The 25,087-nt window shown below is 45.1% G+C and overlaps 2 protein-coding genes across 4 annotated transcripts; one reads left to right on the top strand and one right to left on the bottom strand.

Annotated features, from left to right (window-relative positions):
• The first annotated feature begins 1,791 nt into the window (after positions 1–1,791).
• On the top strand, positions 1,792–13,275 carry LOC127327661 (uncharacterized). 3 transcript variants are annotated; one of them, XR_007868670.1, is made up of 11 exons: positions 1,792–2,013; positions 2,999–3,063; positions 6,890–6,986; positions 7,090–7,218; positions 7,476–7,584; positions 7,666–7,810; positions 8,099–8,141; positions 8,543–8,716; positions 8,831–8,940; positions 9,106–9,149; positions 13,027–13,275. XR_007868670.1 is itself a non-coding variant. In XM_051354427.1 (10 exons), exons 1-9 carry the CDS (start codon positions 1,861–1,863, stop codon positions 8,909–8,911), a joined length of 996 nt encoding a protein of 331 aa, XP_051210387.1. In that variant the 5' UTR covers positions 1,792–1,860; the 3' UTR covers positions 8,912–8,940; positions 9,106–9,635. The 3 variants fall into 3 exon arrangements, 2 of the variants coding, with proteins under 2 accessions (XP_051210387.1, XP_071681088.1); XM_051354427.1 differs by lacking the exon at positions 13,027–13,275 and having other exon boundaries at positions 9,106–9,635; XM_071824987.1 differs by lacking the exons at positions 9,106–9,149; positions 13,027–13,275 and having other exon boundaries at positions 8,831–9,008.
• Positions 13,276–21,342: 8,067 nt separating this feature from the next.
• On the bottom strand, positions 21,343–22,983 carry LOC127327459 (F-box/FBD/LRR-repeat protein At3g26920-like). Its single transcript, XM_071824911.1, has 3 exons — positions 22,066–22,983; positions 21,853–21,984; positions 21,343–21,738 (listed from the first exon to the last, which is right to left on the bottom strand). The coding sequence occupies exons 1-3, from the start codon at positions 22,981–22,983 to the stop codon at positions 21,343–21,345; spliced, it is 1,446 nt and encodes a 481-aa protein (XP_071681012.1).
• Positions 22,984–25,087: the final 2,104 nt, after the last annotated feature.

Below are 25,087 nucleotides of genomic sequence, written 5' to 3'. Positions count from 1 at the left end.
AGCTCGCCGGCATCCAAGCTCTAGAAAAGTAAGGCCACAGATCGATGATGTCTGATTCCGGCCGCCGATATCAGCGGCTGTTTCGCGCAGCCTCACTCCCGGCATCCGAGATCGACGCGAGATCGCCTGTCTCCCAGCAAAGGCGTCCGTGGTCTAGCAGAGCTGCTGCTACAGTCACAGGCGTGTGCGAGAGTTGTCGGGGAGTGCGGCGTGGACGAGTACTTGGAGATGCGGACGGACAACATCAGCACCGGCCAGGCCCATCCAGAGCTTGCCGTGCCCATATCGGCATGAAGCAGCAAGTCGGCCTCGCCCATATCAGCGTGGACCGCCTACCAAGAAGTCAGTCGCCTGGTCTACTCCAGCAAGATCGTTAGCCCACAGGTGAGGCAGCCGTCGTAGTATAGTTGGAGCGGAAGTGAAGCTGGGGGCCGGGAAAGCATGTCGGCGGCACGATCGAGATGTGATGCCCACCTGCATGCCTGGTCGAGCTCTTGGTACGAGGCAGTGTGAGCCCAGTGTAACGAGGGGCACGAGACAACAACGGCAACCGAGTGGCGGCGCCTTCGATCTCGCGCGCACCTGGCAGTACCAAAAACCTACCCTAACGCACACAACCATGGATCATCGATCGTGGATCGATAAGAGAAGAAGCTAGGCAGCGGTTGGTCAATCTGCCAAGACCCTGGACGGGATCTTATCTCATGTTCGACGAGAAGAATTGCGCCGGCCAGCTATTCTCGCGTGTCAGCCCCATCTGTGTCCGCCATCATTAGCTGTGGCCTCAACGCCTGGATGTTCACGTCAGCCATCGACATCCGCGGCCTCCACGCCTGGGCGTTCGCGTCGGCCATCCGTGGCTTGATGCAGAGGCGGTCTTGTAATGTGAGACGCGTGCTTCAGCTGGCTACTGCTGCTTGATGTGCTGCGTAGTGCGTACGCTAGCTTTATTTTTTGCATACTAGCTGTTGTTGATTGGCGTGCTGCGTGCTAGCTAGCTGATGCAGCTTGTGGGAGATGCAACAACGATTGCGTTGGAGAGATAAAGGAGACCCAATCGAGTTTCTAGCTAGCAATAGAGGAGTTAATTAGATGTTTAAAATTCAACATAACATAGTGTATTTTTTCATAGGGGTTCTTGATTCAGTGCCGCACCATAATAAAATATGTCCATCAAATATTTTGTATAACTGCTCTTCTTCAAATCTCTCTGTTTTGTGTTTTGAACAAATTTATAAAAATAAGTAATGTTTGCATCCAGAAGTTATGGAAATTTTTATAATAGCTTTCTATTACATTTGAAGAATTAAAATCCACACGATTCAAGTAATTACATTATCCAACGTTGGAGGCAGTGGATCATCAAAGAGGTGCCGCACATCTGTATCGTTGCTCCTTCCCTGACGATTTGTGTGCCTCTCTATACGTCCTCTACTACTAAACGTGGGGGAGATGAAGGCCTTCGCAAAGTGGGGTGAGGCGGCAATGCATGGCGGCATATGGATCTGGTTGCACTCGCGCATGTGAACCTTGTGGCCTAGCTGAAGTGTTGTGCAGAGGAGTCAATGGTGGCGTTCTAGACCACAGCGTATATTTTTTCTTTCCCGGTGCAACGCACGGGTAAATTTCCTAGTCCCCACTAATCTCCACTAAAACACTAGTACCAAACAAGGTCTAAAAAGGAAGAGAAAAAAGGAAACAGTTTTTTTTTCTGAGAAACATGAAACAGTTGGGATAAACAGTAGCTATTCCAGCCCGGAGGCCCAGCCCAACATTGATACGCTTATCCCCGACAAAGAACATATCGCTGAAGAACAGAACGGGCAGCCACTGACCTCCGCGCCGCCGCCGCCGCCGCCCATGGCGTCGCTGCTCCGCCTCCAGGCCCTCTCCCTGACGCTAACCTCTCCCCGCCGCCTCCCCTCCCGTATCCTCCGTTCCGTATCCCCGGTGTCTCCGCTCGCTCGCCGCCTCTCCGCCGCCGCCTCCCCGGAGCAGCGGGCCTCGGAAACGGTACTAATCCTGTTTCCCGTTTGTGACACCGCGCGCTCCTCCTTAATGTTTATTTGTGTTCTGTGGAATGTGAAGTTGGGCATAGCGTTTGCCAGGGGCATATTTCTTCATGACTATCCAAGGATTCTCCTCCCAGTAAAAGCAAGCAAAGCTAGATCACCTGTATACCACAAAATTTTCTAGTAGCAACGTCTATAATTGGATGAATAGTGAATGGCATTGGTAGCACTTGCTTGTCGGCTAGGACAAGTTCTAATCACATAGTGCAAGGTATATTTTCCTCTTTGCAGGGTTACAGCTAAGCTTGAAATTGTAATGGTTAAAGTGGTAGTCAAGGAACATATTTGGTCGAGGTTACAAACAAATCTGCAGTCGAAGTTATCAAAGTGGAGTTTGTCTGTAGTTCGGTACATGAATGGTATAAATGGGAATGTAATACTTGCATTTGATAACAAAGAGGCACATTGATGCTTCTGACTTCTCTCAGGTTTATCTTCTTCTACCATTTGCCTTCGAGGATTATTTTTAGATTTCCCCCTTTAGAGAAAGACCGTCAGACCTAGATTATTTCTAGATATCCCCATAGAGAAGGTCATCTTTCTCACTGGTCAGGTAGTGCATTTTTTGTAGCTTATCCTGAAGAACCAGTATCCGCCTCTCCACCGATGGCTCGCTAGAGCAGTGGGCCGAGGAAACCGTAATCATGTATCCCGTTTGACGCCGCTTCTCCTTAATATTTGTGCCACTAGTGTTCTGTACGATTTGACGTTTATGTGGGCATAGGCTTTCCCAAGTGCATCACTGCAGTTTAAAAAGGGGGGAAATTCTTTTCTCTCTGTATTTATACTTGGTAGTTTCAGAATACTACGTTTCAATATAATCAACTTCACAATTTTCTCATAAAAGCTTGATTTTTCTGATTTTCCAATAAGAAATGGCATCTTTATTGGTTTAACTCTCTTGTTGCTCCAATTTTGATATGCAGGATTTGGAGTCAGGATTGTATCTAGTGGCGACACCCATCGGGAACCTCGAAGATATCACCTTGAGGTATTTATTTGCTTCAGCTGTTATGGTACTCTCAATACCAGATGATTTACTAATGGATAGCCAGTAAAAGTGACAAATGGAATGAACCATTTTTTTTTTGTAAAGGGGCATTAGGACATTTTTTTGTTTGGGTGGAGCATGTATGATGTTCAATTATGTGTTCCTAATAAACGCTTGTCGAAGCTTGTGATGATGTAATTAGAGTTTGAAAAAGAGAGAGTGCGGCAATGAGGCAACGTTTTACTCAAATTCCTGTAGATAGAAATTCTCTAGTGGTTCCATAGCCCAATTAGCATCATATGTCAATCGGTTTTGCAAGCCTCTTAAACTTCTATTCTGAAGGAGGAGACGAGGAGTGACTGGATATTAGTTTAATCGCATGTGGACCCTGAGTTAACCTCCTTTGAGACAAGCACAAGAGGCAAGAATATTCATCACAAAGAAAGAAGAGCCTGGACCTGCGAAGAAATATACGTATAAGTATCTATTACCGCACTGTGAGCTTATTAAGCCATGTTCAGGAAAAGTTAAAACAAAACACCAGCCACTAAACAAGGAAATGGGTAACACAACCTTGCAGGAACAATAATGAAATTTCTCCATGAAGCAACCATAATATTGGGCTCACGTAGCCTGCTTATGCAGTATGATCCAGATAAGGATATTAATGTTTAGCTCTCCGCGGTCTTGATCTCATCTTTACAAATAAAAAATGCAGAAAAATCAACTGAGATAAAGTGATTTGAATTTAACTTCTTGAAGCCACTAAAGAGAGGAGACCAGAAGAATCAAAGCCAGCGAACAAAGATAGTGACGGGTTCTTACTAATTCATGAATAAATTATAAGTTCAAGATCGAGAAATCAACATCAATTTGCATGCAACTAACCTACGCCCAGATTATCCCCGACAGAGATTAATGGAAAAAACGAGAGCAACATATTAACCATTTAGGAGGCTCACAGGGTGTTGACAGATCATGGGAGTGTTGCGCTCACCACCACTCGGGACCTGGAGCCATTCCAAGAAGCGACGAGATCCAGACTGCCAGTGGCGATGCAAATGTCTAGGAGGCTTCTGCGGGCACAACGTACTTCCGACGGCGCTCGCGCGGCATGTTTGTGCTCGGCGTGGCCGGGCACGATGTGCCTCAACACGATGGTGGTGCGTCCAAGAAATCAAGAAAGCAATAAATCACATTTTTCTGTATGGATTTGAGAGTGCGATTCAAGGGATAATACGAATTTGGGGTGGCGTAGCCTTGGTGGTGGCTGCGGCTCGGCGCATGCGCCGGTGGCGACGAGAGTTGCACGGTGAAGGCGACATGCTCCGACTTAAAAATGCCGAGTCGCGGTGGCAGGCACCGGTGTACGTGCGTGGCGTGCACGGACGGCAATGGGTTCCTCGCCGGAGCCAGTTGACCAGCATCTTGTTGTCGACGAGGCCGAGCAGATTCGTGTCTATGGGCGTCCCATGGAGATTGAACAAGGCAATCGTGCGGCCGATGGTGTGGTTGAGGAGATGCATCTCATTGGCGTGCGCGCCGTACTTGGCGCAGCGAATCTCCGGCACCCCTCACGCGGAAATATATCGAGGAAGGCCTTCGGGCGCGGCGGGTGAGGCGTTCGCCAGGCATCGTGGGCAAGGCTAAAACGCCTTTTCCCTGAGAGCCTTAGATTAGTAGGCTGACAAAACATAGTTTTTGGTGGTTAGCTTCTCAAACATGTTTAGGAGAAGCTAATTTCCCCCAATCTCAGTATCCAAACAACCCCACAGTGGATGGAGTCTGTGGGAGGAGGGTTTAGCTACGCTCGCTCAGCTACGTAAGAGGAAATAAAGGGAGAGTCATTGTGCTGGCATTATTCGTGTAAATATTGAGAAGTGTGACATTGCGGAGAGTGTTACATCGCAGGTTTCACCTTATCTATACCTAATAATAAAGGGAGAAGCGTTTCCGCGGTTCGGTCCGTATGGTTTCGGTCGTCCGTTGTGGGTTTGGTACGACGCGTGTTGTACGTCGAAGGGTGTCGATTGATTCTTTTTTCCATCGTGCGAAAACAAGTCCAGGCCGATCACGACCCGTAAGCTCCAGTCCCTCTGTTCCATATATAGACACCACTACTACCACGACCTGAGATCCAGCAGAAGAGATCGGTCCACGAGGAAAACACCTGTTCCGCTCTTCAATTCCGACCTTCCCTTCTGAATTTCTCAAGAGATCGTCCTCCCGTACACCCAAACGATATGCAGCCATGGCCGATCGATCTGAAGAAAAGATGGAAGGAAAGCTCACGGAGAAGGGCATTGGCAACCTTGATCCTCGAGGTCTAGCTAGAGCCTGAACTATGATTCTGGGCATGTCAGTGTGCGCTCGTCCGGGTCACGGAGGGAGGAAGACGCACGGAATTCATCTTCCTGCCATAGCTCGAGCTTCAAATCGGTGGCGGCAGCGAGGTTTCCATGGACACTGGTGGCGTCTTCAGACCTTTAGGACGGGCTTGTGTCGCTGTGGGATGGTGGTGACGCAGAGTTTACCGGTAGTTTGACAGGGATGGATCGACTTCCTCGATCTCAGCTGGTCCGTCAAACGTGGTCCACGTCGAGTGTTTCGCGGCGGTGGAAGCGCATCAGATCGAGCGAGGCGGGCTGCAACATGCGTCATGCGCCGGACGTGGTGGCGGAAGCCGAGCCTGGACCGGGAGCAAGATCAGCAGCAGTACGTACATACATAAATAATGGAGGAGAACGTGACATGGTGGCTATGCAAATCGAGGATGAGATCCTCTGGTCTCCGGATAATACAACAGTGTGAAAGTCAAACAAAACGTGCGGCAAACCACGATCAGCAACCAAACCTATATCTTGTCCTACCTAAACAGCTGCCTCGATGCAAATCTGAACTCACGCTGTTTAACTGTGAGCTTGCCGATCTGAACAAATACAGAACCTGAACAGCAACTCTGATATGGTCGCTACGCAGCCAAAGATCGAAACTACAGACCTAGATTATAACATCTGCTTCTGTTTAACATACTCTTAGGATGCAACCCCACAATTTTGTAATTGATTTTGTTGCACATCTTTAAATGAACTTCGGAAGCAAATTTGCAGCAAACAGGCTGATGCTATATATAGATTGCCTGCTAATGGATTTGTTGTGTGTTGCCTGACGGTAGACAAGTCCCAGCAGAGCGGTTCTACAAATTGAATCATGCAATCTGATCAGGTGAGGTTCAGTCAGCAGTTTCCGGTTGTGGTAGTTCAAGTTGACTGTGTTCTATTTATTTTTCTCGGTATGATACTATGATATCAATTCTAAATTATAGTTTACATAATGTGTTATAGGTGCTTCTAATAGTAGTTGCTTCGTGCGGGCCAAATTTTGGACGATGCCCATGGCAGAGTCCCAGCCTCCCAGGCTACATATATCCTTTTTTTCGGTAACACAGCAAGAAAGCAATTCCTATCCTTAACCGTCGCTGCGTCCTCGTAAAAAAAGGTTGTCTCGTAAAAAGATTGATTTCATGTAGAAGTTGTAAAATTATCTAGGGGCTAAAAACATTCAATAGATTCAACCTTTTAGTAATCATGAATAGGAGAAAGCATGATCATCTCGTCGATGGTGGCACATATGAGAAGTGTAATCATAAATGATTCGCTAAAGGTTTGAGTTTTATTTACCCCAATGCAACGCATGGGCAGTTTTACTAGTAATAGTAAAGATAAATGGCTTGTTGCATGCTATATATGAAAATCATAATATTATTTCTTGTATCCTGAAACATACTCGTACTATCGTAGAAATGAGATGACGATTTTGTTCTCAGGGCATTGCGTGTTCTTAAATGTGCTCATGTGATACTCTCTGAAGACACAAGGCATTCGGGAAAGTTGCTTCAACATTACAACATCAAGACACCTCTTGTGAGTTAATAGCATACCTATTTTTCTCATGCAACTGTTACGAGTAGCTGCACATTCAACCATGCCTACAGTCGAACTTAGAACTTAAATTCTAAGTTTGCAGCTCAGCTTCCATAAGTTCAACGAGCGTGAGAGAGAGCCCAGTATCTTGAAGAGGCTCCATGAAGGGGAAGCAGTTGCAGTGATTAGTGATGCTGGTACTCCAGGCATCAGTGACCCTGGCATGGAACTGGTAAATCGACTTGCTCTATTTAATTCTTCAACCTCCATCTTACAATGAGAAACAGAGAATAATGATCTAATAGTCACTTCACTTAATAATACCATTAAAGATTAAAGAGCATGGTATACATGCTATTGGTTAGTTGATGACTTGATGGTTTGGTATGAGAAAGATTTATTAGCAATGAACAGCACCAGAACTTTTTTTAGGCCTTGTGCTCCGTGACGTGAGATATTAAGCATGTTGTACCATGCTACCGTTCACAGGCTAGAGTATGTGCCAGTGAAAAGATCCCTGTTATTCCCATTCCTGGGCCTTCTGCCGCAATCGCTGCTCTTTCTGCATCGGGTTTGCCAACTGATGAATTCACATTTGGTAAAATATGTCAATGTTGTAGTCTCTTTATTTATCAAAGGTAATCATTATTTGGACTCAGTACTAATTTTTAATTTGTAGTGGGTTTTTTACCAAAGCATGGTCGATCAAGAAAAGTCAGGCTTGAGGTATCTGCTCGTGAAGCTGCTACACAAATATTCTATGTTCCTCCTCATGGAATTCATCAATTTCTTTCTGATGCTGCTTCGTCTTTTGGTGATTCAAGGTAACCGATGTTTTCAAACCTGCATGCTGTTGCATGATCTACAATTTTTTTATTTATCAAAATGGCCATTGGAAGTCAGAAAACCACAGTTGTACCATGTCTCTATCCGTTGCAATGTCACATGTGTTACCTCAGATGTGATATATTTGTAGTGCAAGTCATTAATTGTTTTTCTGCTAAAAATCAGTAATCGCTGTATCAGCAGCTTTGTTCATATTTATATAGTGTGAGCAAGCCTTATGTCAAATATGTTTAACCTGTTTTGTTTCATTTTGTGCTGAGATACAGGCCATGTGTTATTGCAAGGGAGATAACCAAATTGCATGAAGAGGTAGTCCTGCAATTGCTTGCTTTATAATCTATCCATCCTCTTATTGCCTACAATGTCATTCTTGTTGTACAATCTTCAATAAAATACTCCTGTTGTTAGTTACAACATGGCGTCTGCTGCAGTCTGCAGACAGGCACATTTGACTTGAAGTCCTCTGGTTTACATAGCTAAATTACTAAATGTGCATCCAAGTGCCACCTGATCAGCTGCTACTTGGTAGTACTGGCTAATTAAAGCAATAAGAACATACCCAGTCCCACTTGCATATTTAAATCACATGTATATTTATGTAAGTTAGCGAAAGAATAAGTTGCAAACAATCTCACTTTCCCAAATATAGGTTCATGCCATTACATTTTTTAATATACTTTGCAGCCCTGAACTTTATATAAATGTTACAGTTTTGGCGAGGAACTCTAGGTGAAGCAAATGAAGCCTTCGCAACTCGACAGCCGAAGGGGGAAATCACTTTGCTCATAGAGGGAAACTCAATTTCAGCTGATGAAACTCCATCTGATGATTTCCTTGAGCATGAACTCAAAGAAATGATGGCAGAGGGGCATGCTCTTTCATCGGTGCATATTTCACTCAGTTCATTGATACATTTCAAGCTTTCAACAAAAAATAGAATAAAGAGAATGATCATGTCATCTTCTTTTCGGATTCTGAACTAGTGTTTTCAATTATAGGCGGTTAAATTGGTGGCTGAAGCTACATCGGCAAAGAAGAAAGATGTTTATGCACTAGCACTTAGGTTGTTTGGAAAATGAGTAAAAGTGCAATCCGTTTGCTTGTTCTGGTAATTAAACTATTTGTTCATGCCAACGTCTTTACCATGGTACTTTCTAGACCATATTCCAAACACCATACACCATAATTCACCTGAGGTAATCTCATCAGAATATCCATATTATAAGGTTTATCTGTGGACACATCTAATGACTGCATAATGTTGTGATTGCAGCTGCTTCTGCTAGCTTCTGCGCGCCAACTTACCGAGCATACAAGGTTTTCTTTCTTGACGATCTAATCATGCAATCTACTGTTTCCCCAGTCTTGAATAATTTTCCATGTTATATCGTGTTTATCTGTCGAGGCGCTAGTAATTGAATTGGATGTAATTTTGGATAAGGAGCTCCGTGTGGGGCAGTTCAAATGCCTATGACCTACCTACTGGTCCATTTAGTCATTTGGTTAAGCAGTATTGGTAACAATTCGGAAGCAAATCAGAAGCAGTATTGGTAACAATTTGGAAGCAATCAGAAGTAGCCAGCGTCAATTAATTTGGGCCGGAGGTAGTACTAGATTTTTCACGTGAAGTTGCTGAGTAGATGTATTTTAAGGTGCGGCTCTTGCCCGTAGTTTGAGCTATTTTCCATTGGGTCGCTTTGAGTAGAGGTGTTTATTTCGCTGCTTTGGTTGTGTAACAAAACTCTGTTATTGTTTGCATGTCATCTAAACAAACCTGATGGAGCTATATGTATGTCCTGAATATCTCTGCGTTGTTGCGTTTGATTTGATTGTGCATCTAGAGTCTAGACTACCAGTTCTCTGGTGATACGGAGTTGTGAATTTGTTCAAGTATTACTGTACTAGGTTGTCTCCGGCTTGTTGCATGAAGGGTGCTTTGTTCAAAGTGCTGGCGTTGTATTCTCTAAAACTATTTATTTCAACTGAGTTAAGGCAGCCGTTCTATTCTCTAAAACAGTAAAGGATCAAGATGTGATCTCAGCTGAATTATACACAAAGTTGGAACGCCCCTACAGTAAATAATTAAGGCACCTAGCATAGCAGTTCCTATCACTACTGGTACTAGAGAGTGATTGTAACGCCTGAGATCAATTTTGGGGAAGCAATTGGTGGATTCGATCTGGGATTCGAGTGATAATTGGGGATTGAATCTGAAATTCCCAATTAGCTTTGACAAAGCATCTGTTGTAGCCAGTAAGCCCCAAAAATCCCCTTAGCTTGTTCAGTGTTTTGGGAGTTGGCCAATGGATGATTGCTTCAATATTCTGTGGCTTGGTAGCAACACCAACAGCTGAGATGACATGGCCCAAGTATTCCACTTGGGGAGAGCCAAAAGAGCATTTTGGCAACTTAACAATCAAAGAATGTTGCTGGAGAATCTGAAATGTGATTTTCAAATGTGACATGTGTTCAGTAATGTTCTTGCTATATACCAATATATCATCAAAAAAGACAAGGATACATTTCCTGAGGTGTGGGTTGAATATGTTGTTCATCAAGTCCTGGAAGGTAGCAGATGCATTAGTGAGCCCAAAGGGTATCACTGTGTACTCATAATGCCCCATATGAGTTTTGATTTTTGAAGACTGTTTTGGGGATGTCAGCTGTATTCATCCTAATTTGGTGATAGCCTGACCTGAGATACAGCTTACTGAATATTGTAGCTCCTTGTAATTCATCAAGTAAATCTTCTATTACAAGCATGGGAAATTTGTTCTTGATTGTAATGGAATTCAACAATCTGTACGCAAAGTCTCCAACTGCCATCTCTCTTTCTGACCAGCACACCTGGAGAAGAATAGGGACTGGGACGTGCTCTAATCTCTGCATTTTTCAGCATTTTGAGGATGATCTCCTCCATTGCATATTTTTGCATCTGAGGCACTCTGTAGGGTCGCAGATTTGGTGCTGTGCACCTTCGACCAGTGGAATACAGTGATCACAGCATCTGGGTGGTGGGAGTCCAGTAGGTTCAGCAATCACAGACTGGACAGAGCCATATTGTTGAATGTTCTTTAGCCTGTCAACAGCTTCATGGGCATTAGCTTGAGTGAAGCGGTGGGCAATCATTTGACAGAGTACACATCTATTTTTCATCCAAACATTAGCTCTTCCATAGAAATGCCCAGTGGCAATGTTCACCCACTGCTCATAAGTTGTGCCAGACATGTCCAAGAATTTTTCACACTTCTGAAGCCAACCAATCGGATCGTCTCCTGCAAATAAAGGGATTTCCAGCCTTGGGCCTTTCAATACTGCATCAGCATAATAAGATACACCCCAATCTGATGTAATCTTTCGTCCCTATCAGTCTCTTGTTGATGTAATCTGAAATTTGACATTGTTTGCTGTTTTGCTGGTGAGTCAGAATGGAACGATTTGGTCTGTAACTGGATTGTAATTAGGAGGAAAACCTTGCTGATTCTGCCACATGCCTGGGTGTGTGGGTGGGGTGGTTCTTCCATGATGTGTGGTGGAGGCTGAGTAATTGGTGTAATTTCCAAGTGAACTGGAACATGCATGCCATTGTCCTGAACAACATATTGGGTGTGTTGTTGTGGTGGAACACGAGTGATTGGACATACTGTACTATCAGTCAACAAAGCTGTGTGTCCCAGTGATGCATTCACCGAATTCCCAAAGTGTGTGCTGGACTCGACCAAATCACAGGACCTCTACTAGTTACTGTAATTTTCTTACTCGCTTGAGGATCCTGGCTGATAGAGTTACCTTTTGCTGCAATCACTTGCACGGTACCAGTTGGTGACGCCGGGGATGCCAGGTATTGCCGCATCATAGCGTCCAGAGCCTCCATCGTCACCATGTTCTTCTGACTATCCGAGATAGCTGAAGTGGACTGCTTCAGTCCTATGATATCCGTCCGCATCTCAGCCATGTCGGATCCGAGACGCTCGACCGCGGTTTGCGTGTCAAACGCTGCTGTCGCCGCTGCGTTTTGTGCCCTTGTCTGAGCCATCTCCGCTAGTATCAGGATCAACAACCACTTGCCGCCCCGTTGCCTGAGAGTTCGCCCCGCCATGCACTGGAGATTTTCTACCGCCACGGTGAATCTGGGAGGGTGGGCAGGGATTTTACAGGAGATCCCGACTGTTCCAACGTCGCAGACTCGAATCGCCTCTAGACACTAGTTTAGTTCATCCTTCTTACTTCTCATTCACGGCAGTGTCGGTTCTCATAAGGTTCGAGCATACAACACAGCTGTAAATGTAAAACACATGAAAATAAAGGCGTGCCTGCACTCTTTGCTGCTTCTCTTCCGATGCTCAATCTGGACCGCTGATCTTATCCGACGTCGTTTGCTTCATCGTGAGTGGTTCGATAACTGACGAAGGTTTTGTTGGAATTGTGTGATTCTCCTTCAGTTGCTAATGTCACTGATGCCCAGCCCCAGCTAGTGCAGCCTGCCCTCTCTGAAGCACAAACGAGCAGATTGTTCCTCCAGTAACAAGGACTTGGTTCCAACTGTGGTTTCGGAGTTACGAAATTTCAGTGTTCACAGCATGACGCAAATGGTGTGGCACAATGCTTTAGCTCAGTTTGGTGTTCAATGTGTAGCCCCCAGAGGGTCGCGGCATGAGAGTCTGATGTACCAGCAGTGTCCATGCCTGAAGTTGTATCGAGGGGTATACGCCCCAGCTTGTCTCCGAGAAATAAAGCTATAGTTTTACTCTTGATATATAGCACTCAACACACTGAAATTTTGCGAGAAATGGAGGCAAATAGGAAAGCCTTCACGGAGAAAATGCTTGCAAGAAACGAATCACGAAACTCATGAAAACCTAGTCTGATTATTTAAGTTGCACGAATAAGCTATAGCCCAGCCTCTGCATCAAAATGATGCATACACTTTATTACTCTTCTTGTTGCTCTTCGCGCATATCGGTGGCCGCCGCCATGTCCTCCATGGCTCCATGCGGTGCGGGTGGTGGCACGAGCGAGGGTTTTGGGTTTGGGTTTCGTCATAGCTAGGCAGTGTGGGGAATCGGCAACGAGTTCTTTAGCAATGGGCCAGGTTGGTTGGCCAATTTACGAGCTTTTCCTTTCCCCCCAAATCTTTCGGTCAATCATCTAGAGAGCTTATTTTTTTAATTCATGAAACTCTTTTTTTTTGCAGGGGACCTGAAACTCTCTTTTTGATCTGACACTGAGAGATCAGGTTGATTACCATATATCGCTGTCAACTGTCAAGAACGTACGCGTTCTCAAGCAGCAACGCAACTCCATTCCATCAAGAAAACACGGCAAATCTTTGCTTCACGAATTATTTCTGGAAATGCATTTTGGTTCATAGGTATAGATGCACCTACTACCAAAAAACATATTTTCAAATACCAAAATAGTATGAACAAATATTCTAGATACACATGCAGATATTCTATGTTCGCACATAGTTTCACAGAGAAATGACATTTTTATGACTTGTGTAAAAAAAGACAATTTTCAGTGCTTCAAAAAAAAAAGTTTCTCACGAGAATTTTATTTATTTATTTACACATCCCACAAAAAATATCTTTTTCTTAATTTTTTTATGTGCAGACATAGCATGTTGGGATGTACATCAGTACATCCATGAATTTGTTTCAGAATGTTTTAAATTTTCAAATACATTTCTATCGCATTTTTTTTTATAATAGGTGTATTTAGATCTATGAGCCAAAACACCACGTCCAATTATATTTCTTAAATCTACTACTGTACAGTATTTGCCAGCCTACCGTCCTTGCTCCAGTGAGAACAAACAGCACGTGTTGTTTTTTTCTTTTTTGCTTCTGGGAAGCTACTTTGGTTTGTGTAAGCTCACTGAATTTGAACTCAGGTCATAGTAAAACTCTGTAATTGTTTGCATATGATTTGAACAAACCGGAACAAGGCTTGTATCTTAGCATCTGGTGTATAGGCTATGGTTGACAGAATGTCAACCGAAGATGCTTGGTTTGGACGTGCATCTATGTAGGCTTACCTATCTACTTCCACATCTGGAAGGAGATAAACGACAGGGTGTTCAATGGTAAATCGAAACCCTTCACAACGATTTTCGACAAAATTGCTGAACAATTCAGATTGTGGCGATTAGCTAATATCACAGGTGCTGATCCCTGCCAGAAGTTAACTTCCTACTCGTACTTTTAGTGTATATATATATAGTTAGCGTTTTCTGATTTTTGGTCTTGTTTACTATATCCCCATGTAACCTGCCTTGTCTCTGAAGGATTTTTCTCTTAATGAAATGAAAGCAGCGCTGCTAACTTTCGTCCAAAAACAAAATAACCAACCATGTGATTAACTAGGGGTTTAGAATTAATCAACCGATGTTTTTTTTCTAGTAGCAGCATATAAAACGTCCTCCCGGGCCGCTCGCGTGAGGGCGTATCCGTAGGCCCCCCACAAACCCTAGAGACCGCCGCCGCTACTCCTCCTCGCCAGGCGCTGCCGGCCCCGGTGGTGACGGCCACGCCTGGCTGTCGAAGAAGGAGGGTAGGGATGGTGTGACCATCAATTTTCCTTCGCGCAGGAGGGTGGAAAAGGCTGCGCAGGTGGACAGGTCGTGGGGCGGTGGCGTTCGTCGAGTGCGGCGCACAACATCAAGGCGCAATGGATACTGAGGCGGCGCACGCGGTGGTGCCTGCGGCGGCTCGATCTCCCATGGCGAAGTCCTAGGGTTTGATCCCGTTTTCAGCCATCACTACGAGAGTTGATCTAGGGTTCACCTTTGGGCTCGCCTGGTCTAGAGGTCGGCCTACTCCTTCTGGTGGTGAGGGGGCTGCTGGTTCGGATGAATAAATGTGGTGGTTCTAGTGTCCTTTTTGTGCGAAGATGGAGACCTTCCTGATGCCGACACTTCTTGATCTGGCCAGTGTGGTGAGTTCCGGAAGGCTCCGCCGGCGAATGTAATAGCGCACCTTATGACTGGAGTTTGCTAGATTAGGAGGTATTTGGTCGTGCATATCCATATTTTTATTTCGGCCGTTTGGTTCTGGATGGAGCGGCGAACTTAGAGGCGGAGAATCCCATAAGTACCAAATTGAAGTACTGCCAATGAAGGTTCAAGTCTATGCGCTGTTGAGAGACAAGCTCCACACCTAACTGTTAGAGAGATATGCGATGGCCGAGGTTTAAATGTATTACCATGTATAGATAACTTGTAACACAAGATGATTGTATTATATACATGAGCAATGGGATCAGAGGAGGCGTGCAATTAGCAGCCTCAACTAAACTTGCATGGTATCAGAGCAGGCTCGACCCTACCGACACCCTCCTCTTCCAAAACCCTAGATCTTTTTCTTCAAAAACCCTAGCCTCCTCTCCCAACGACCCCCTACTCCACCATGACTCCCGATGAGATCAAGGCTCTCGAGGAGGAACTCCAGAAGCGCGAGCAGGCCGTCGCTGACCGTGAGGCTGAGCTTGCTCGCCTCGCCAACGCCGATGACAAAGCTTCCGCCACCGCTTCCTCAGACAAACCCACCGAAAACACCCTCCCCTCCCCCTCCACCTTCGTCCACTCAATAAAAACCTATGTTCCCATCACCCTCGATCTCCAGTCCTCCAATCATGCCCAATGGCGCAAGCTCTTTCTCGTTGCCCTTGGCCGCTGTGGCCTCACCGCCCATGTGCTCAGCAACGACACCCCCTCCGACACTTCCCCCACTTCCGCTTGGGGGCGCGACGACTTCACTGTCCTCAACTGGATATACGGCTCGATCTCCCCCGAGCTGTTCGGCATCATCATGGCCCCTGGCTCCTTCGCGCGCTAGATTTGGCTCTCCATCGACAACCTCTTCTGTGACAACAAGAAGAGTCGCGCCATCGTCCTCGACGCCGAGTTCCGCAACACTCCGCAGGGCGACATGACCGTGCATGACTACTGCGCCATGCTTAAGTTCCTGGCCGATGCGCTGGCTGATGTCGACCAACTGATCTCCGATGAGACTCTTGTACTCACAGTCCTCCGCGGCCTTAATGACCAGTTTCGCCACCTGCGTTCTTTAATGACCAGACACGTTCGGCCCTTGTCCTTGAGGAGAGGCAGCACAAGACGGATGCCACGAACGCCGTCGCCACCGCACTCTGGGCAAGCGGGAACAACATCCTCCACGAGCGCCCTCCCACGCTAGGGAGTGCATCCTCTGGGGGCGCGTCCTCTGGGGGCGGCCGCGGTTTTGGTGGCCCTGGCGACACGCGCACACTCGGCGCCCCGAGCTACAACACTGTCGGCCGCGGCTTCCCCAACAAACACTCGTGGCCGCGGCCGTGGCAGCCGTGGTCGTGGACGCAACGAGCCATGGATGTTCAATCCATGGACCGGCCTCCCCACGCGTGCTCATCCCCAGCAGCATCCTGCTCCGACATGGCAGCAACCTTCTCCGTTGGCTTGGAGCCACGTCCGTCTCCACCGACTTGGCGTGCACCCGGCGTCTTGGGCCCACGCCCCGGTGTCCCGCAGGCCTACGTCGCCCAGCACCAACACGGCCCCGCTTTGGCTCCTTCAACATCCTCGTACAACGGCAGCCTGCAGCACATCGACCCCTCAACAACATGCAGCTTCCCGGAAATCAGGAGTGGTACATGGACACGGGAGCCTTCTCCCATATGGCATATGATCATGGTATACTCTCCTCCCTACGACCTTCTAATAACATTGTCACGGTCGGTAACAGCCAATAATTCCTGCAACCCATGTCGGTTCTACCTACATCCCGTCCTCCACTATGTCTCTTTTCCTCCTTAATGTTTTAGTTGTTCCCCATATTATCAAAAACCTTATTTCCGTTCGCCAATTCACCATTGATAATTTCTATTCCATTAAATTTGATTCTTTTGGTTTTTCCGTGAAGGCCCTTCCTTCCAGGACCATGATCCTCCGATGCAATAGTCATGGCCCACTCTATCCCCTTGGCGGATCGTCATCACCTGCTGGAGCTCTCCTCGCCACCACCTGATGCTGATGACCTCAAGGTAGCATGTGGCCTCAAGGTAGACGTGCAAAACATCATCGAGAGCGTCGGCGCCGGAAACGGCCGCCGCGTGGCGCTCAGCCGCTCCTACCACCACACACTCGAGGCCTCTTTGGCCTGCAACTTCCGATACAACGGGTGAATCTCCTGCAGGTGCCACAAATTCGACTTGCTCCACAGCCCCAAGCAAACCGCCGTTGTGCGCTCCTCGGACGACTTCTAACAGGCCGGCCGACCCGGCGTCGCACACCGTCCACATCTCCTTCGTGGCTTACACCGTTCATTGCCTCGGCCAAGCACCGTTGCGGCAAAACTGACAATAAGGCGACGAAGTGGCTGTCCGTGACTGCCGTCCAGTTCCGTTGTTTCGGTCACGATGGCAGCCTCGCTCTCTGCGCTCATCCTACATCGTATCCTTCTCAGATCCCAAACCTTCCATATGATTGCAGCCGCTGGTTGCTAGGTATCTCTCTCCAACAGGAGAAGCTTCCTATGTGAGGACTTTTGGGCCCTGCACTACAATGAAGATTCAGTAGAACTTATATCCCCTTCCTCAAAAAAAGGAGTAGAACTTAATCCGATCACGATTCTTTTGGAGAAGTTAAATTGGACAGTAGTGTTGGAAATTGCATGTTAGTTTAAAAAGTTACAAGCACATCAGGTTCTACTGTCGTGCTTAAGAAGTCCTTTTGTCCGTATAATTGGAAATTTATATAGGTGTTCCTTTTCTATCAGCAAAGCTGACTTTGTCGAGTGTTACACAACTGATACAGTATGATTTAGGTGCAGTGGCGAAAAAAAACCGAGGTAGGGTGAACCTTGAATAATGCAAATACCAAAATAGTTCTAAAACAGTAGTAATGTATGTGGTTCAAACTCAACTACTTAATATAATAAAAATAAAAATATACTATTTAATTATAAGTAGAACCTAAAAAAGGCATACCAACAATACCAACTCAATGAAAAGCTTTACCTATTTTTTTTAAATCTAATGTAATTCAAACAATCAAAATGTTTGATTATCCCTCGTTCGATGCGTAACTCGGTCTAGATTATCTTTGTTGCCAATTGTTGATGCCACCACGCTTAAAACCAATGTCATCTTGGTGGTGTGATAATGCGGTCGAAGAAAGTATGATGCACTTTCCAAATATCTAGAAATCTCTAAAGTCTCTATTTATGCGAGTATGAATAATAAATAACTCGAGCTTATCTTGTACTCCTTCCGTTTCTAGATATAAGGTGTATAGTTTTTCGAGAAAAGTATTCAAAATATAAGGTATATTGTGTTGGACAATCTATGTGGATTTTTTTTAAGAATTTGATTGTGTTTCCTTATCTTTTGAAAACTCCTCTATTTTTTCATGTCAATTGCCCGGGATCAATCATGACAAAACCATGTGTAATTTTCTCTCTGCATGCATTTTTTAATTTCAGTGCCATAAACTATACACCTTATATCTAGGATCTAGGAACGGAGGGAGTATATACTAAGGCCGAAAGCCAGACCTGTCGTAGAGTAAAGCGGAACCAACATGAAACTCGTAGAGAAACCGGCCACATGGCAACCACCCCTTTACCACTAATCATTCGTATATAAAGTTGAAGTGCCTATAGTGGTGTCACTGTTCCTATAGGTGCTAATCTTTTCTTCTAATTTTGTAGGGCACTAAGCTAAGTGGGTAAGTCTTTACATCTTCGACATCATCTACTATTGGTCACAAGCATACCTGGGCCAAACTCATGCCGGGATGGGCCTAAAAAAGGCCCGAGCCTGGCCCAAAGCCCAAAAAATTCCATCTTAGCACGGGCCAAGTTTGCATGTTGGGTCGGACTAGGGCTTATTCGGGCCCATCCTGAAGCCCAGCATGGCCCAAGTTTTTCCTAGGTATGCTTGTGACCAACAGTAGATGACATCGAAGCCCAACCTGGCCACGGATTTTTGGGCTAGGCCAGGCTGCCCATGCCCGGCTATAGTCACAAGCGAAACATATATGGATTTTATTGATGATAAAAAATAACCATAGGCTCCAACTTGATGATGTTGGTAGGAACATGAAAATGTAGTCAGGGTAACAAACTAAGAAGTCAACATACATAGACCGAAGATTTTCATCAAGTTACATAACCAAGGAGATGCACACATGGAATTTTTCTATGCATGTTGCACATGACCATATAAACTTTTTTACTTTCATATGTCATGTTTTACATACACGGATCATGGGACTAGATTTTAGCGACAACCGAAAAAGACCCCCTAGGGTCTGCACAACGAAAGGAGAAGTGCATACATATCATATGACAAGTTTATCCTTTCTTTTATATTTACATGTCTAACATTTGCGAAGACGAAGAAAATTCAGGTGACTGTGGCAACACACGAATATTCAACTAGTACCTTGTAATCTCAACCGTTGATGAAACTAGGAGGTATCCTGGTCTTCCTAACCCCTAGTTTCATCAACAGTAGCCCCCCCCCCCCCCCCCCCGAAAATACCAAACGGAACCTGGGTACGCGCGCACCCAGTTATGAAAAAGTCAAAAAAATGCTATTTAAAAGTTTCAAAAAATATGAAGTAAATTTTTGCATGTTCACATTATGTTGATACTTACCCGTGTGTGTTTTCACGAAAAAATACCATTGTATGTGGCCTACACAAAAATGACAAAATGCAAATTTCGGATCCTGTGAATAGTACAGATTCCTATTCACTATTGTCATTTGGACATTTTGTCATTTTTGTGTAAACCACATACAATGGTATTTTTTCGTGAAAACGCACACAAATATGTATCAACATAATATGTACATGCAAAATTTTACTACATATTTTTTTGAAACTTTGAAATAGCATTTTTTTCATTTTTTGGAAAACTGGGTGCGTCCGCACCCAGGTTCCATTCGTGCATGTCGCCCCCCCATAATGAAAGATTGTGGAGAAGCACACTTACTTTCAAAATGAGGCCATGAATCCATTAAAAATAGTGCTAATAGTATATTCATGTTGCCACCGTACATGTATAGAGGAAAACCAGCATTTAAACTTCACATCGAAAGCAAGTTTGAAAATATCGTGCTTGTTTGTCGTATTTTGGAAATTGTGATTTTAATGACTTGCACAAAGTTGTAATGAATTGCATGCAAAGAAATATTTTTTATATAAATATGTGTAGACAAAAATATACCATACCATCTTCTTCCGTTAAAGCATCGTCGAGGTTGGTGGTCGTCGGGAGGTGGAGGAGCAGGCTTGTGGGGGCGCTGGCCGTGCCTGTTCATCGATTCAGATTCCGTCACTGCGTGGCGGATGGATCCTGCAGCCTTCTTCATGCGAGTAGGTGCTCTCTGCTTTGGGTAAGATGGTGGTTCGACCTCCTCTTCTCCGGTGATGTCGGTGCTGCCGCTGGCTGCGGTGCCTGCGTGTGTTCCTGTGCGTGTACCTGGGTTCCTGTAATCCGTATCTGTTGAATATACGCAGTTTGGCTCAAAAAAAAAAAAGGTTGATACACACGAATATATTAGCTGCAACCTGCAGGTGCTCACAACTTATAGCATGGCATCGAGGAGGAGAAAGACAACAATTGTCTTGTACACTCCCAAGTTTCAATTTGAATCTTCGGCTCGAGCACCACCTCATCGTTCTTGGTTTGCTCCAGAGTGGGGTAACATGGCATTGAATTGCTCAATTCAGTAGATGATCGTTTTGCAGAGCATCACAAGGGTGTGCGTGTGATAACATAAACACGCAAACAAAATAAGCTATTTTTTTTGGACAGAAGGTGATACCATCCTTGAAAAGGCCAGCATCAAAAACTCATGCCGTACCCATGTAAGGATTTCTCAGAGGATCAGCCATTGACAAATCATGGGTGTGCCGATGGTTTGTCGGTATGGCATATATATATATATATATCACTTAGTACAATTTGTGCATCTCGAGAAGCTCTATTCTCCAACTGAAGATGACTACTTGATAACACATCCATTTACTGCTTTACATGCTAAAAATTCTGATTTCCATTTCCTCTAGCACTTGCGCGTTGAAAATAAAGAACTTGGCAAAGTCAATGCAGTGCGAATTGTCAACACTGTAATTCTCCAACACCACTTCTTTTAGATGGAGTTTAAAGCATTCAATTGGATCAAGTGGGTTATACTTCAACACATTATCCACATACTTTGCTTGAGAAGTTGTAATGAAATGCATGAAAATAAATATGTATTACACCACTACATATTTTTGGACAAAAAATTTGGACCATCTATTTTTATTAAAGCAAGACGTAGATACACACGAATATATACTAGCTGCATCATGCATGTGCTCCCAGCTTATAGTACGACTCACGGATGAGAGAGACAACATTTGTCTAGTACATTCTCAAGTTTTCATTTGAATCTTTGTATCGCACCACCTCATCGATCCTGGTATGCTCCATAGTGGGGGAACAAGGCACCCCATAAATTACAGAATTGAGTATCTAACACTCTTATTGTGTCCACATAAGGACTTCTCAAAGGGATCGGCCAATGACAAATCATGTGTATGCCCATGGTTTCCGGGGATGGCATATCTATCACGTCCTAGTTTAACACGGGCATCTCGAGAAGCTCTATTCTCCACTTGAAGCTTCGTACCATGATAGTACATCCATTGGTCAGTTTGCTCCTTAAGGATCCCGATTTCCATTTCCTTTAGCACTTTTGCATTCAAAATAAAAAAATTGGCAAAATCAATGCATGCCTTCTTGTCAGCGTCGTAATTCTTCAACACCACTTTTTTTAGATGGAGTTCAAAGCATTCAATTGGATTAGCTGGGTCGTACTTCCGCACATTATTCATATCATTTCCTTGATGCGACTGATGACAACCGAAAAGTTGATATAAAGGTAGCTGCAAAATACTTATTCATCGGACCATAAGTTTAACCCGATCTCAATTTAAACATTTGAAGCAAGAAATATGAATACTCACAATGACATAGAGCTTCTGTAAGCAAGGGAAGCACTTGAGGAAATCAACAACTGTATCCAGATTCTCGCCAACGTCAAGAGCCAAAATCTTCATTGTACGCATTTTGGATGTCAACCTTACCGGAATCATTTTCTGGAGAAAAGGAAAACAAATGCAAGTGAGAATACTAGCCTACATATGAGAATGTTCAATGTGCAATTGTGTTTATGCTACCTGAAACACCATGGTTCCAAGACGGAGAGTTGATATCCCTTTAGACAAAAAACCCAATATCTCGAGCTTAGGAGCCCTGATTACCCGGATAGTCGCCGGACCCTCTTCTGGAAAAATTGGTAGCAACCTCTCTAGGGATGGCGCGTCCCTAATGACCAGCTCTTTGAAGGTGATGGCTCCTTTTGAACGAAGTGCATAGAAGCTAATGCTCATAAGGGTCGGGGAGCTGATGCAAAGTCGGCTGAATCGCATGCCATGCAGCGAAACGCTTTTCAAAACAGTGCTGCCAGAGATCATGGTTTCGAGGGCGTCCTCCGAGATGCCCACATCGTACAAGATGAGCTGCTCGAGGAACGGGAAACTCAACGGGGCGACCAGGCTGGGGAATTGGCAGCCGAAGAGCCTCAGCAGGCGAAGCGTCGGCGAGAAACGGACCAGCGCGTGTTGCGGCAGCGGGTAGTGTTTCATCGGCAGGTTAGTGACTTGGAGCTCCTGGAGGCCGGCGAGAGACGCGGAACGGAACCAGCCGTCGACCTCGGCCTGGAAACTTTGGGAGCATGTGGGGTTGAGCGAGAAGCGACGGGCTGGGCCGGGATGGTCGGAGAGGATCTTGGAAACCACCGCGACGCGTGATTTGTCGTCTGAGAGCTGGTAATTGGCCACGAGGTTGAGCGGGGCCATGTGGGAGCGCCATAGGGGGAGCCACCGGCGGGAGATCGCCTGCGTGCGGGCGCCGTCCTTTGTAGGGAGGAGGGAGACGATGGTGCCGAGGATCGCGTCCGGGAGGTGGTTGATGAGATCGAGGTCGAGATCATAGCCGCCGCCGTCGCCGCCCACCAGCGGTGCTTGCTGGTCGTAGAGCCGTAGGGGTTTTGGCTTCTTGAAAACGTGCATCTCGGCAGCAGGCGAGTCATCCATGGCCGGAGGAGGACCGGAGTCGCGCGCGAGGGTTTCGGCTTCGTTCGGTGTTTGTGGAGGGATCGGGAGCGTAGAGGGAGACGAAGGAGGACCTAAAGGGAGAACGGCTTGGGCGTGATGCAGCCTGGCCTGGCCCAGTGCTGTTAGCCGGGCTAACTTGGCCCAGACGGTGTAGCCGATTCATCGCGACGGCGTCGAGTGTTTCAGACCAATCGGCCGCTGTGGACAAGGAGAAGAACTGAACGACACTCCACGCAGCAAGGACGATGGTCAAATCGAATTATTTGATGCAGTTTTGCACGTACCATCTTGGATTTGGATGTTTCCAAATCGATCGATCGGTATGTACGTACGCAATAACGTGTACCGACGTACATATCTTGTTGAATATATAAGCAATTTAGTGTACAATTTAATTCGAGTAAATAATTGACAAATTAATTATGATTACGGAAACAACAGGTAAACTAGTTGCCCAGATCAACAGAGTAGATGAACAACTCGCATCTTAACCCCCGTATACTGGTTGACATAAACATGGTGGACAAGGACAAGGGTGCAAAGAAACGATTGGTTATGGAAGAGGTTCATGGGGATAATCATAAGGGCCAGCTTCTTCTTACTGATGGACATCTTGTAGCGAATAAATTGCTAACAGATGTTGTAGTAGAGGGTGAGCTGAATGATAGTAATTCAGTGGACAGTCATGGTAATATATAAGAAGGTCAAATTTCGAAATTTGAACAATTTTTTTGTCTTGAATGAATTTCCAAATATTTGAAGATTTCGGAAATTTGAACAAATTTAAATTTTGAACAATTTCTGAAATTTGAATAATTTTTAAATTATGGACGATTTCCAAATTTTGAGCGAATTTAAAATCAAACATTTTTAAAATCTGTAGACAAAAAAATTTGAACAAAAATTTTCAGAAAAGATCGTGGGCCAGGCCCAAAACGCCCGGGGGTGTGCGGCACCTCACACGTGCCACCGACGCGCGATGCTATATGCTGACCGGGTCGGCACGGACGGGGTGCCGCACACCCCTCCGACCCAGCGGCTGTTAATTGGCCCATGACCCATCAGGTAAACGTTTTATTTTTATTTTTTCTGTTTACAATTCTATTTTTTAAAACTAACGTTTTTCTGCTTTCAAAATTTGTTCAAATTTTTCAGTATATATATTTTTAAAATATATGATTTTAAATTTGTCCAACATTCGAAAATCGTTCAAAATTCTAAAATCCTACTAAATACAAAATTTGTTCAAAATTTGAAAATCGTTCAAAATGCAAGTTTGTTCAAAAAATTAGAAATTCGTTCAAATTTCGAAAAAACCGTTCAAAACTTGAAATTCGTTCAAAATTTAAAACTATTCAGATTTCGAAATTCGTTCAAATTTGTGTATGAACAATTTTCAATTTGAAATTTTTTCAAACTTGAACATTTTTCAAATTTTAAAATTTCGAATTGTTTTAAATAAATAATAAAATGAGAAAACAAAAACACAGAAAAAAGAAAAAAAGAAAAATGGAAACAAAAAAAATGGAAAAAGCCTAACCGGGCCAGGCCTACACCGCGCCGGGGGTGTGCGGCGCAGTGCAGGCGCCGACCTGATCGTCATATAGAGATCACGCCACCGACCAGGTCGGTGTAAAGCACCCCGAAAACTAGGGGAGTCGAGAGACACGGAGAAGATGACGTAAAACTTAGCGGCGGAGTGATGCAGCCCGGCCCAGCCCACTCGTACTTCCGAAATGGATTTTATCCAGAAAACAGACATCTTCAATATGTTTGTCGAGGCTTGGTAAATGCTCTTGGTCCGCCACCGCTCTCAACGGTACATCACCAACTCTCTAAATAAAACTGAACACGTCACTCCAGCAAGAAAGACGAGCAAGCGACGATGGTCCGATGGAATTGCTTGCTTGAAGCTTGCACGTACCATATTACTTTTGGACGTTTGCCGATCGATCTATACAGTACGTCAATACACATACGCATTTGCCAAACGCAGCGACACTTGTCGGAGTCGGAGAACTATACACCATGTACATAGTAGCGTGTAGTCGATCGGTCGAGCTCTCGGAAACTAATGCTCTGC

This window comes from Lolium perenne, chromosome 1, assembly GCF_019359855.2.
Source record: "Lolium perenne isolate Kyuss_39 chromosome 1, Kyuss_2.0, whole genome shotgun sequence".
Taxonomy (NCBI): Eukaryota; Viridiplantae; Streptophyta; class Magnoliopsida; order Poales; family Poaceae; genus Lolium; species Lolium perenne.
Note: the sequence above shows the minus strand (reverse complement) of the source record. Positions and strands in the feature narration are given on the sequence as shown.